At 53.1% G+C, this 14173-nt stretch overlaps 2 protein-coding genes across 4 annotated transcripts in view; one reads left to right on the top strand and one right to left on the bottom strand.

Moving 5' to 3' along the window:
• Positions 1–2053, bottom strand: part of ANAPC1 (anaphase promoting complex subunit 1) — a 75180-nt gene extending 73127 nt beyond the window's left edge. For all 3 annotated transcript variants that reach the window (XM_074989225.1, XM_074989224.1, XM_074989226.1), the window contains exon 1: positions 1942–2053. The gene's annotated coding sequence lies outside the window, so the exon portion shown is untranslated. The remainder of the gene's footprint in view (positions 1–1941) is intronic.
• Positions 2054–13868: 11815 nt separating this feature from the next.
• MERTK (MER proto-oncogene, tyrosine kinase) overlaps positions 13869–14173 on the top strand; it is an 81949-nt gene continuing 81644 nt past the window's right edge. Inside the window, exon 1 of the mRNA XM_074988420.1 lies at positions 13869–13945. Coding sequence (XP_074844521.1) covers positions 13903–13945 — 43 coding nt within the window. The 5' untranslated portion in view covers positions 13869–13902. The remainder of the gene's footprint in view (positions 13946–14173) is intronic.

Consider the following 14173-nt stretch of genomic DNA (forward strand, 5'->3'; position numbering starts at 1 on the left):
GCGCTGGAGACGCCCCGGAGGGGAGGTACCGGGGGGGTCTCTGGGGTGGGGGACAGGTACGGGGGGGCTGGCGGCAGGCGCTGGAGACGCCCCGGAGGGGAGGTACTGGGGGGGTCTCTGGGGTGGGGGGCAGCTACGGGGGGGAACAGATGGACACGCCCCGGAGGGGAGGTACCGGGGGGAGCAGGTACGGGGGGCTGGCGGCAGGCGCTGGAGACGCCCCGGAGGGAAGGTACCGGTGGGGGGCAGGTACGGGGGGCTGTCGCAGGCGCTGGAGACGCCCCGGAGGGAAGGTACCGGGGGGAGCAGGTACGGGGGGCTGGCGGCAGGCACTGGAGACGCCCCGGAAGGGAGGTACCAGGGGGAGCAGGTACGGGGGGCTGGCGGCAGTCGCTGGAGACGCCCCGGAGGAGAGGTACCGGGGGGAGCAGGTACGGGGGGCTGGCGGGAGGCGCTGGAGACGCCCCGGAGGAGAGGTACCGGGGGGAGCAGGTACGGGGGGCTGGCGGGAGGCGCTGGAGACGCCCCGGAGGGGAGGTACCGGTGGGGGAGCAGGTACGGGGGGCTGGCGGGAGGCGCTGGAGATGCCCCGGAGGGGAGGTACCGGTGGGGGAGCAGGTACGGGGGGCTGGCGGGAGGCGCTGGAGACGCCCCGGAGGGGAGGTACCGGGGGGAGCAGGTACGGGGGGCTGGCGGGAGGCGCTGGAGACGCCCCGGAGGGGAGGTACCGGGGGGAGCAGGTACGGGGGGCTGGCGGGAGGCGCTGGAGACGCCCCGGAGGGGAGGTACCGGTGGGGGAGCAGGTACGGGGGGCTGGCGGGAGGCGCTGGAGACGCCCCGGAGGGGAGGTACCGGGGGAAGCAGGTACGGGGGGCTGGCGGCAGGCACTGGAGACGCCCCGGAGGGGAGGTACCGGGGGGAGCAGGTACGGGGGGCTGGCGGCAGGCGCTGGAGATGCCCCGGAGGGGAGGTACCGGTGGGGGAGCAGGTACGGGGGGCTGGCGGGAGGCGCTGGAGACGCCCCGGAGAGGAGGTACCGGTGGGGGAGCAGGTACGGGGGGCTGGCGGGAGGCGCTGGAGACGCCCCGGAGAGGAGGTACCGGTGGGGGAGCAGGTACGGGGGGCTGGCGGCAGGCGCTGGAGACGCCCCGGAGAGGAGGGTACCGGTGGGGGAGCAGGTACGGGGGGCTGGCGGCAGGCGCTGGAGACGCCCCGGAGAGGAGGTACCGGGGGGAGCAGGTACGGGGGGCTGGCGGCAGGCGCTGGAGATGCCCCGGAGGGGAGGTACCGGTGGGGGAGCAGGTACGGGGGGCTGGCGGGAGGCGCTGGAGACGCCCCGGAGAGGAGGTACCGGTGGGGGAGCAGGTACGGGGGGCTGGCGGGAGGCGCTGGAGACGCCCCGGAGAGGAGGTACCGGTGGGGGAGCAGGTACGGGGGGCTGGCGGGAGGCGCTGGAGACGCCCCGGAGAGGAGGTACCGGTGGGGGAGCAGGTACGGGGGGCTGGCGGGAGGCGCTGGAGACGCCCCGGAGGGGAGGTACCGGGGGGAGCAGGTACGGGGGGCTGGCGGGAGGCGCTGGAGACGCCCCGGAGGGGAGGTACCGGGGGGAGCAGGTACGGGGGGCTGGCGGGAGGCGCTGGAGACGCCCCGGAGGGGAGGTACCGGGGGGAGCAGGTACGGGGGGCTGGCGGGAGGCGCTGGAGACGCCCCGGAGGGGAGGTACCGGGGGGAGCAGGTACGGGGGGCTGGCGGGAGGCGCTGGAGACGCCCCGGAGAGGAGGTACCGGTGGGGGAGCAGGTACGGGGGGCTGGCGGGAGGCGCTGGAGACGCCCCGGAGGGGAGGTACCGGTGGGGGAGCAGGTACGGGGGGCTGGCGGCAGGCACTGGAGACGCCCCGGAGGGGGAGATCTCCCCGCGGACGCCCCCTCCCTGGGTCGGACCTGCGTGAACCGGGAAAGGGCGGGCGGGCAGCGGCGAGTCCGGCTCCTCCCCGTGGGTCTCCGGCAGCGCAGCGCGACCCCAACAGCTCTCACACGGGCGCGGCCATTTTGGAACTCCCATCAACCCCCGCGGCAGCCGGGGGCGGGGCCCAGCTCGCACCGCCCGGTCGGACCGTCCGGCTGCCGGCGGGCCTGAGCGCGGAGCTCGCGGGGCGGGGGAAGGAGGAGGAGTGTTACCATGGCAGTGAGGCGGGGTCTGGAATGCTTTGGTGTCCCCATGGCAGCAGGGATGCTGCTGTCACCATGGCAACAGGGACTTGGTGGGGGGGGTCTGGAATGCTTTGGTGTCCCCATGGCAGAAGGGATGCTGCTGTCACCATGGGAACAGGGAGCTGGGGGGGTCTGGAATGCTTTGGTGTCCCCATGGCAGAAGGGATGCTGCTGTCACCATGGGAACAGGGAGCTGGGGGGGTCTGGAATCCTTTGGTGTCCCCATGGCAGAAGGGATGCTGCTGTCACCATGGCAACAGGGAGCTGTGGGGGGGGGTGTCTGGAATCCTTTGGTGTCCCCATGGCAGAAGGGATGCTGCTGTCACCATGGCAACAGGGAGCTGGGGGGGGGGTCTGGAATGCTTTGGTGTCCCCATGGCAGAAGGGATGCTGCTGTCACCATGGCAACAGGGAGCTGTGGGGGGGGGTGTCTGGAATCCTTTGGTGTCCCCATGGCAGAAGGGATGCTGCTGTCACCATGGCAACAGGGAGCTGGGGGGGGGGGTCTGGAATCATTTGGTGTCCCCATGGCATAAGGGGTGCTGCTGTCCCCGTGGCAACAGGCAGAGAGCTGGCTGGGATGGCATAGGGGGCTGGGAGAAGTGGTGCACGCTGTAAGGGGTGGGAAACCTGGAGGGGAGGTGGGGATCCCCAGGCACAAGGGGACCTGCCCTGCCCCTCTGCCAGCACTCTGGGGGGGTTATGTGGCAGTTGTTGCCACAGCACCTGGAGATTCCCCAAAGCAGAAGAAATACTCCCCCCTCCCTTCCCCCTCCCACCCACACACCAGCTGTACCTCCTGCCCACCAGGCTGCAGGAGTAGAGAAAATTGGGCACAGGTCACCGAATCATGACCCCACTCAAGGCAGGTTTCACACAGATGGCTTTGGCACTTCTCTAGTAAGATTTCTCCAACTTTCACCTGTTGGCCCTTAAGCCAGTGTCCCCCACCCCAGTTTTTGAAAGCTGATTCCTCCACTTTGGAAAAATGAACTGTCACACACATGCTCTAGTCTAGCAAGTCATGTTCAAGGGTTACCTACAGCGTGCAGACCTCACTAGATGTCCAGTTGTGTGAGCTTCTACTCATCCTTCTTAATGTGCTTTGATGGACAGTGAAATAATTTATTACACTCATAGTTCAGGTATAGCCATGGGCCTCTAATTTAGCACTCATTACAATGAATAAGGCAGTTCACATCACCTGCTCTTGCCTCAGGCTGTCTCAAAATTCACAGCTCTTACAGTTTGTTCAGATTTTGCAGGGTGTTTTTGGAGCCATAACAGTTATTACCAGTGTTTCCCAATTCTCCATTGTGTAAGAAGTCTCATCTTGTTTTGTGATTTTTGCAAATTAAAGCCCTCGCTCCTAGAGTTCAGTGATTACAGGAGAAACTCATCTGTCACTTGTCACGGAAGTTTCTTCCCCTTGTGGTTGAGAGCAGGAGGCAAAATAGGAATCTGAAGTGCTGTTGCTGTGTTTTAAATCTCATGACTTTTTTAAACCTTGCAGTCAGCAACACCAAGACTCTTGCTCCTTTTTTAATTGAAAGCAGGAGGCTTGAAAGAATGACAGTGCTGCTCTCCCATCATGTGCATTAGGACTTCTGAGAGGGGAGTCCAAACCACTGCCCCCGGGGCAACAGTAGCAGAGTGGGATATGTTATGCCCTGCTTCATTGCTGGTAGCCACTCAGGAGTGTGGCTGTTGCCTTAGGATCCTTCAAATCAATGCCTTCCTGACTGATATCTGCTAAAGGAACTCCCTGTACAAGCTGCACACTTCCTTCTCCATTTCTTTCCAACTTCCCTGTCTTCTACAGAACTTGTGGGATTTTTTGTTTTGTTTTTTCACTGTTTAGTTGGTGTCCTCTGCCTTTCCCTTGCCATTGGCTTGGGAGCACTGATGAGGTGCTCTTCTCCAAACTTGGAAGGCCTCCTATAAAAGCTGATCCCTTTGCTCAGGGCTTTGTTCCTTTTGCTTTTGTATTTCTGCCTTGTTTTGTTTCAGTTCATTGTTCAAGGCATCAGCTCTTTCTGTTCTTCTTTCACCTTTGAAGCTTCTTACTTTGAGATCTGTTTTTTTAAGCTCATGAAAATGCTTACACAGCATCATAACAGGGGTCTGTCTTCTAGTTCAGTGTCTGGTCTTTGACAGGGGCCAGAACTTGTTTCAGAGCTCTCATTGGACTACAGCCCAGACTAAGATGATAACTTTAGATAAAGGCATTTTCATTTCCTTGAAGGTTTCATATAGTGAAGTTTATCTCCTCTATTTCTTACCGGCTTGTTTTCAGTCTGCTAAGTTAACATTCTCAGTTTCAGTTCCCTCCTAATGTCCAAATCACTGAAAATCTTGTGTTTCTCATGACCTGTCATCCGCAGCCATGTTGAATGACTCCTCAGTCATCCTTTTTAGGATTTCATTCATCCTCAACAGGACGAGTGTTTTTATCAAGTGACTGATCTATGAAGCCATAGTTGTACGTTCTGTGTGTAATGTTACCACACACAAGAACAGTCAGACAATATGTACTCAACAGGTTAATCTGCCAACAAACATCCATGCCCTTATGTTGATCCCTAGCAGCAGAACTAGAACCAAAATATCAGAATTTAAAAAAAACATACATTCTGCTTAAGCAAAGATCCTCTTAGAGGGTTTTCAGTTTGTTTGTCAACCAAAGGCATATGAACCAGCAACATTTCCATCCGTAGTCCTCTCTGACAGCTTTATAAACTCTAAATAAGCAATAGCCAGCCAAAAATAAAACACAAACAAGACAGTCATTTCGCCATAAAAAAGAGAAGGATTCTTTAGAAGATGGGGTTTACATTCGAAGGAGCAGCGTCTACACTGGTTTTCTTCTTCCAAAAGAGGCTATTTCGAAATAAGAATATGCAAATGAGGTGTTCGATATGCAAATATATACTTCATTTGCATTTTCGAATTACCTCATTTTCATACCTCATTCGAAAGAGGAATGCAAGTGTAGATACAGCCTTAATGATATTCTGTAGACGAAACACAACTGATATAAATAAGCAAAATTCCACTGACATCTGAGCTACACCAATCTTGGCCAGTTGAGAATGTAGCCCCCCATGTGAGATTAGAGATGTTTAATCTCTTGTTTTTGATGGAAGCAGTGGGAGTTGTGTTGCCTCCTGAAAGGTCGTCTGACTACGCTCGGAGTCTCCCTGGACCTTTCCGAAGACTCTCAGAATGACAGCCTGATTGTATCTCCAAATCCTGGCACTAGATGTCAGTCAGCTACCATCAGCTGCTAGTCCACTGAAACTAGTCATAATTCAGCAAGCTCTTTGAAAGGTGCCAACAGGACTTCTTGTTGCTCACAACAATGCACAATTGTATTTAATCCTGTGTCACAAACACCTGCATGTAGCACCAGCCCTTCCCACATATAGTTTTTTTACTCTGTCTCCCCACCCTGAAAACCTGTCATCTCAGCATCTGTGCAAAGGCAGGGTGAAAATGGAGAGATGGTTTTAAAGCATTATTTAAGACCTGCACTTCCAAACCTGTGCGCACACCCACACCAAGCTGGAAGGCCGCCCTTGGGAGCACAGTGCCATTTTCCCCACCCCTGCTCGGGATGTCATCCACAAATGTTACTGTCTTCAGAGGTCTTCCACAGAGTGTACAGCAAAGCCTGTGTACAGCACACCCGGGCTGGAGTCTTGTGCAAAACTTGTGCACAAGACCATGGGCAGCGGATACAGCTTCCCTGCAGGGAGGCTAACGGCCCATGGCCTTGCCTCTCCTCCACTCCCACTGTACCCCAGGCTCCATCTCCACTCCTATTGGCCCCTCCCACCATCACTCACCAGGTTTCTCCTCTCCCGCAAGCAGAGCCCTACTGCCCACTGCCTCCCTCATTCTTTCTCTTCTCCACTCCCCACCTCTGTGGGGCTCTCACCACTGGCTCTGCCCGTCTCTCCCACGGGGCCATCTGATGCTTGCCATCTCCCTCTCTTTCCCACCCTACCCCACTTGCAGGCTCCCAATGCTCATGGGAACAGGGCGAGCAGCAGGCGGGAGCCTGGCAGAGTACCAAGGTGGAAAAGAAAAGGGAGTGGGGGGGAATCCCTGGGGGAAGGGGCGTGGAGAGGAGGGACACTCAGCCAGGCAGTGCTGGGCAAGGGGGTCCCAGGGAAGGGACAGATTAGGAATGGGAAGAGGCAGGGTGCAGGCAGGTCCCTAAGGCCCAGGCAGCCAGTGGCAGGTCCACAGCAGCTGCCTCAGAGGAGGATCCACCTCTCCTGGCCTGTCATACCACAAGAGCAGCCCCAGGGATTATTCAGGGTGGTCAGTGGAAGCTCAGAATGGCCACAATGGGTCAGAGCAAAGGTCCATCTAGCCTAGTGTCCTGTCTTCTGACACGGTCGTGTCAGGTGCTCCAGAACAGGTAACCATCAAGTGATGATGCACTAGGGGTAAAAGTTTCAAAAGTATCCAGGTAACGTAGGAATCCAAATCCCATTTCCACAAGTGATGTCAGCACTTAGGGCTGGATTTGTAAAATGTTTAGGAGCCAAAGGATCAGACACATGCAGGAGAGAGATCCTGGAGCCCTGGACCTAGGGCAGGACCCCAGGCCTGAACTAGTGTCAGTGAACCAGTCAGACCACATACTAATGCAGATGTTTACCAGTTCAGTGTCTGACATGTGGCCTTGGCAGATGTGCTGCTAGTGTGGCCAAAACACAGGCTCTTCAGAGAAGCGGCAGATCCGGGGTGATAGCGAGAGCACTCCAGAAGATAGCGTGTGGACGCCCCAAGCTAACATCAAATAAGAGGCTGTTTTGCCCAAGATTCTTAGTGCATAACAGAAGGGGAGGTAACAAACAGGTGTCCTGAAACACATCAGGTGATACAGAAGTTGTTTCTCTCTGCCTGTAATCATTGGGTTGCCTCGCCTTCACCTTTTGTGTGACTGAGAGGGCAGCAAAAATTCTCATTGCTGACTGAGCTGCCTCTCTCACTGGCCACCCACGTGTGACTAGACATATACCTCCTACAGGGGGCTAAGACAGTGCCTTGTGGACAAAAAAACCTGCCCAAGTGCCTTTGTCACTGAACTGTGCCGTTGATCGTTCTTTACGCATAAAGCCAACATCTGTTGAAGTGGCAAGCTGCATCCTCTGCCTGTCTTAACAGCAACAGCACCTCAGGGAAGACACGCAGAGCACCTGGGACAATTCAAAGCAGCCCTTGGACTGCATAACGTGCCAGCGACATTCCAGCCCAGAGGACAACGAAAGTGCAATTAGTGATCACGCTATGAAAAGCCTTTATGAGGTGAACTGGCCAGCGTCGCAGAGGAACTGTCTGGCAGATGCAGGGAGAGAGTCTACATTATTTAATCACAAGACCACCCCTAGTTTTCCTGCAGTCCCTTGTCTCATTCACAACACATCTTCCAACTTCTGCAACATCTCAGGCAGAGAGAGGTCCCACAGATTTCTTTGCCACAAAGCCCTGATTCAGCCCCATAGAAGGGTCACCTATGCTTCAAACGAGAAGAGGACATTATGGCAAAAACAGTACATGACCAGATAATTACATGCACACAAGGGGGCAAAATTAGGGTTGCACGGCCAATCTTACTGTGGCATTTCCTCACACTTGGGGGCCTGAATTTTATAACTTAGCTTTTTGTGTTTGATTTTCCCAGAATTTAAAAAAAAAATGAAAAAAATAGAAATCTCATTACGTGGCAGCGTAATAAGACCCACCTAGGGCAGCGGGAAGGCTAGAATAGTTAGCTCCATGGTGCGGCCCTCCACCACCTGAGTTACCAGGATAACTGATAACAATAGTAGGTTGTCATCCTATCTGTGAACCAGCCCAGCAGGGGGCTGAGGCACACCATTTGCCAGTGAGTATCACATATATTTGCAGACAGAAAAGGAGGGCTGGTACTCAGGGTTCTTAGTTCCCATCCCAGGTTGTCATGATCATGAGGGTTAGCCAGCAGCCTGGGAGTAAAAGGGTTAACCTCCTTAGCCAGGTGGGGTTGGCCTATAGGAATGTAGGTAAGAATTTCAAACTGGGACATAAAGCAGTCAAGTAGCACTTTAAAGACTAGCAAAATGGTTTATTAGGTGAGCTTTCGTGGGACAGACCCACTTCTTCAGACCATAGCCAGACCAGAACAGACTCAATATTTAAGACAGAGAACCAAAAACAGTAAGGAAGGAGGACAAATCAGAAAAAGATAATCAAGGTGAGCAAATCAGAGAGTGGAGGGGTGGGGGGGAAAATCAAGAATTAGATTGAGCCAAGTATGCAGACGAGCCCCTATAGTGACTCAGAAAGTTCCCATCACGATTTAAACCATGTGTTAATGTGCCGAATTTGAATATAAAAGGGAATCTTCTGCCCCTCTAACTCGTCCCTTTCCCACCCCTGGCTCCATGTCCCAGTCCCTACTCCTCCTTGCCCAGTCAGCCCTAGAACCCATTCTCTGTTTCCGTTCCCACAGCCGCCTGTCACTCCATGCTCACGTTCCCCATCTTCCCAGTGCCTGGTTCTCTGCTCAGGCTCCTTGGCCATTCTGAATGCTGCCCCCAACTTCGTCCCAGTCTTCCTTCCAGGCCAGTCCAACACCCCAGCCCCACCCCGCACCCAGCCATGGTATCTCTCTTACAAACATTGGCTGCCAGTTCTTCCCATTTGTCTGTATGGCTCCCGGTCACCTTGCCCAGTCAGTCCAAGTCTCCTTCGCCCATCCCCCACCCTGGATTCCCAGTCCCTTTGTCCAGCCAGTCCCAGTCTTCCCACAGTCTCCAGACTCCATGTCCCAGTCTGCTCCCCATTCCACTGGCTTCTGCCTCGACTTTGCCTGAGTTCAGCATGAGGAATGAGTCACTGAGAGCACTGAAGATGGACACTGCTATCAGTCCCATGGTTCCCCAACCTGGCCCGGAGCAGCCTAGAAATGCAAATGAGGGGAAAGTCCTGCCTGGAGCATGTTCCATGTGGATGGACTCCTCAGGGTATTAAATTGCGATGCTCTAGTAAGTCTCTAGCAAGTCTGTGCAAACTGAGGTTTTTTTCTTAGAGGCTCATGAGCTCACCAGACTTGATCAGGTTTTCTGTGGCAGCAAAACAAACATCCCTGATTGAACACCCAGCCCCTGCTCCAAAGCTTGGGGCACTAGAGCTTCTCAAAGAAAAAGAATGGTTTAACATGGGGAAAAGAACGTCATTTTCCCTCAATTCCTTCCTAGATACACTTGACCCTGTCTGCCTGAAGTTGGTTGGGTTTTTTGCTTTTTTGTTTTGTTTTGTTTTAATTCAGCCTGAAGCAGAGACCCAGACTGGAAAATCTGAACCTGAACTGCACCAAAAATGTATATTTTAGTTAGTATTGCTTATAAGGCCATGTCATGGCTCCTTCCCCACTCTAGCAAGATAAATGCAGAAGTGGGGGCCAGCAAAAGTATCTCCAAAACCTTCTCTACCAGGTTTTGGTGTAAACTCCCCTCCCAAAATCCTAAAAACCTTAGATTTTGGGGATAAAATTCGCTGCCACCACCCAAGTAATAACAAGGAAACCAGGGAGAGACGACTTTGGAAATCTCAGCCCCAAAAGTAAAAACCAGGACACAAACATTAACCGACACCAGGTTAGTAAAAAGAAAAAGAGAGAACTTTTATTATGACAGCACTGTTCCTGTTGCGAGCCTCCTGACGAGATGGAACATTCACAAAGTAAAACACATGGGGAGTCTCCACCATGGGCCTCAAACTTAGTTACAAGGAGAGTAAAAGAACATTGCTAAAAAGTGCCCAGACATCAGACCCCACTTCCCAAACCATAAAACAACAAAGCCCAACGGATTTATCTAAACTTTACCCTACGTACAGAAGATTGGAGGGCCTGTTCTTGGAAGGAGATATTCTGTGTCTCTCTCCCTCCTGGCTGGAAAGAAGAAAAAGGAAAAGACAGAGAACGGAAGAGGGAGGAGCTGAAATTCAATTCTTACCTACATTCCTATAGGCCAACCCCACCTGGCTAAGGAGGTTAACCCTTTTACTCCCAGGCTGCTGGCTAACCCTCATGATCATGTATTGGAGGGTAGCCATGTTAGTCTGGATCTGTAACAGCAATGAAGGGTCCTGTGGCACCTTATAGACTAACAGAAAAGTTTTGAGCATGAGCTTTCGTGAGCACAGACTCACTTCATCACATGGTGGTTATGGAAATCTGCAGGGCCAGGTATATAACTTTTCTGTTAGTCTATAAGGTGCCTCATGATCATGACAGGCTATAAGTATGATATATCAATCTATATATAATGACTTACTTATAAGTTCTGTAGCTTCCATTTCTCTCTGGCCATGTCTATGCTGAACGCAAATGAGGGAAATAAAAAATGCAAATGAAGCACTGATTTACATATCTCATTTAATAGGTGAGCTTTCATGGGACAGACCCACTTCTTCAGTCTGGTGGGTCTAGTGGTCTGAAGAAGTGGGTCTGTCCCACGAAAGCTCATCACCTAATAAATTATTTTGCTAGTCTTTAAAGTGCTACTTGACTGCTTTTTGTTTAGGACAATTAATGTTAGGCAAAGTTCTAATGAACTGAGATGGGTCTGACAATGGGATGCCTCAGGCACCTTTAGGTAGGTATACACTAGCATTAAAGTCTATTGTAGATATGCAATTCTAGCTATGGTAATTGCATCGCTAGAATGGACTTATCTGCAATTGACTTATCTGGCCATCCTCACAGAGCAATTCTCCAGTCGACCTTCCTTACACCTGGCCAGAATGAGAAGTACAAGGATCAACTGCCAACCCTGATAGTTAGATTTCGCACATCCCCACGAGCTGTGCAAAATCGAACCCTGAAAGACTGATGTTGTTGAGTGGGTCTTCCACACAGTAAAGAGATATCCTGAAATATAGGTGATGGTGCCAGCCTCACCTAAAATTAGCTCCTTTTTTTTTTTTAAAGAGGCACACACGTGTATGCACCCCAGAAATACTGCATGTTGAGATGAGAACATGGTGACAGCAGCACAGAAGGAGGATGATAAAATCAGCATGTGTTGTTTGGTAGGTGGGGAAAGGAGCTGTAACTGTACATCTCTACCTCCTTGGGCTGCTGAAGTGAGAGATCACTTCATGTTTACTGTGGCAATGGCCAGTGGCCACAGGAAATGCACAAGACAGCAACAGTGACTACTGTACAGGAGCTGCCAGACTGAGAAGTGCAGCAGGCCAGCCCCTCAGGTTCACTGTAGACAGTAAAGGTCCTAGAGGCGGACTCTGCTCTCCATTTACCTCCACGTAAATCCAGGCTGACTCCAATACTGTCAAAACAAAGCAAAAAAAAACAGTCCAGTAGCACTTTAAAGACTAACAAAATAATTTATTAGGTGGTGAGCTGTCAGTGACAATTCCAGAGGCCCCCAGCTACATCAGTCTGGCTGAGATTAAACTTTGACCTATTGTCAGTAAATGACCAAAATTTGGCGGTTTAAAACCCAGAGGTGTGGAGGCTGCCTTAGGCGCCTGTGAATGTTCCATTTTCTTCCCTTCAGTAGAAATTGGCCCTCTCTCCCTCCTAACACAAATCAGAACTCACAAAACAGCAGCAAGATGTGAAGTGAGTGGAAGCTCCACCCTCACAGAAGACCACAGGTTCTGACTGTAAATTCCAGCTGCAGCCCTAAGGCAACTGGAGGACATGGGTCTCAGACTCGGTTATTAAGCTACAGCAGGAAAAAACACTCCCAAAATCTCTGGGAAATTGGAATGCAGAAGTGCTGCTGGGGTGCAGGGAGGGAAGCTGGTCCCATGGAGCAGCAGCTAAAAGATTATCAGCTTTCTTGCAGCAGCTGTGTTATGTTTTTCCCCTTTTCTTTACTCTAGGCTGTCAGGAGCAAATGCCCTTTCTTAGCTACTGATTATTTCAAGATGCTAGAGGTTGAATTGAACTACAAGAAAGAGACACTGAAATTGGATCTCTGCCACTAATGCAACAAAATCCACATTGAACAAGTAGCTCCCAAAATCAAAGGAGTCAGAACCAGATCTGTTCACTCTTTTTATTGAGCTTTCGCATTTTCTCTTTGTTAATTTTTAAATGTTCCACTTAGAAAACATTTCAAACTTGATTATATGTAGATTTTGCCTTGGTAGTGGACTAGGTCATTTACTGTAACAGCAACGAAGGGTCCTGTGGCACCTTATAGACTAATGGAAAAGTTTTGAGCGTGCGCTTTCATGAGCACAGACTCACTTAAGTCTGTGCTCACCAAAGCTCACACTCAAAACTTTTCTGTTAGTCTATAAGGTGCCACAGGACCCTTCGTTGCTGTTACAGATCCAGACTAACACGGCTACCCCTCCGATACTAGGACATTTACTGTTGTTCACAAGAACCATTAGAAAAGATCAGCTATACATGACAATCATAAGGAAGCAGCACTAGTATCGGACAGATCTAAAAACACAATTGCAAATGGGGACTCCTCACTGAGCAGGTACGTTTCTTGTGGGATCCTACAGAGATGAGCTCTTAGCTGGCCCTCTGCCACTCAAGATGACACAACAGCTAATGTGATGGTTGGAAGCATAAACAGGGGAACTGCAGGTATTAAAAGCAGAGAGCTATTATACCTCTTAATTAGGGACTGGTGCCACCATTACTGGAACTGTGTCTCTAGGTCTGGGGGCCCCTGCTCAGGGATGAGCATTGCTCAGGTGGTGTCATTTTGCACTGAGGTTTTCACGGCTGGTAAGTAGCTCAGGAGAAGGCAGCAGTGTATGCTGGGCCTGGAGGGCATGGCCAGGCACGGGCACACTTACCGTCAGCTTCCCCCTCCCAAGGAAGGGAGCATATCTGCCTCTCACCCAAGCAGGCACAACCTAGAGCTGGACACAGCAACTTTGTTCCTTAGTTTTACCATTCCTGAAGGGCTGCTGGGGCTGCCTGCTGCAATAGCCACGGCAGGAGCCACCCTCCCACGCTCCGGGGCTATCCCAGCTCCTAGAACCATAGAGTCATAGAGCCCTGGGGCTCGAAGGGGCCTCTGGAGGTCATTGAGTCCAGCCCCCGGCTTCAAGCAGGACCAACCCCCACTAAGTCATCCCAGCCAGGACCTTGTCAAGCCCGGACTTAAAAACCTCCAAGGATGGAGAATCCACCACCTCTCTAGGCAACGCATCCCAGTGCTTCACCAGCCGCCTGGGGAAGAAGCTTTTCCTAGTATCTAATCTGCACCTCTCCCTCTTCAGCTTCAGCCCATTGCTCCTCGTTCTGCCATCTGACACCACTGGGAACAGTTTCTCACCCTCCTCTCTGGAGCTGCCCCTCAGGAAGTTGAGGGCTGCTATTAAATCACCCCTCAGTCTTCTCTTCTGCAAACTAAACAAGCCCAAATCCCTCAGCCTCTCCTCACAGGTCTTGTGCTCCAGACCCTCACCATTTTCATGGCGCAAATGGCACCGAGGTCCCCTGAAGGTGCCGCTTCCCCCTCGCAGCGCTGGGGCGCAGAGACCAGAAACCCTCCCTTCGCACAGCCCGGGCCGGGGCTCCCTGGGGAGGGCGCGCGGCCGGTTCGGTCCCCGGGGGCGGAGCCGGCCCTGTCCCGCCTCGGCCGGGAGTTGCCGGCGCCTGGCTGCGGGCTGCCGCCAGCCGCGGGTGCCATGGGCCGGTGGCCGCTCCTGGCGCTGCTCCTCGGGGCGCTGGGTGAGTCGGGGCGCGGGCGGGGGGAGGCGGCTGTCTGTGTGTCCGTGGCGTGCAGGGCTGTGTATGTGTGTGTGAGTGAGAGGGAGGTGGTGTATCTGTGGGGTGCAGGGCTGTGTGTGTGTGTGTGTGTTTTTCAGGGAGGTGGTGTATCCGTGGGGTGCAGGGCTGTGTGTGTGTGTTTTTTCAGGGAGGTTGTGTATCTGTGGGGTGCAGGGCTCCGTGTGTGTG

This window comes from Carettochelys insculpta, chromosome 3 (assembly GCF_033958435.1).
Source record: "Carettochelys insculpta isolate YL-2023 chromosome 3, ASM3395843v1, whole genome shotgun sequence".
Lineage (NCBI taxonomy): Eukaryota > Metazoa > Chordata > Testudines > Carettochelyidae > Carettochelys > Carettochelys insculpta.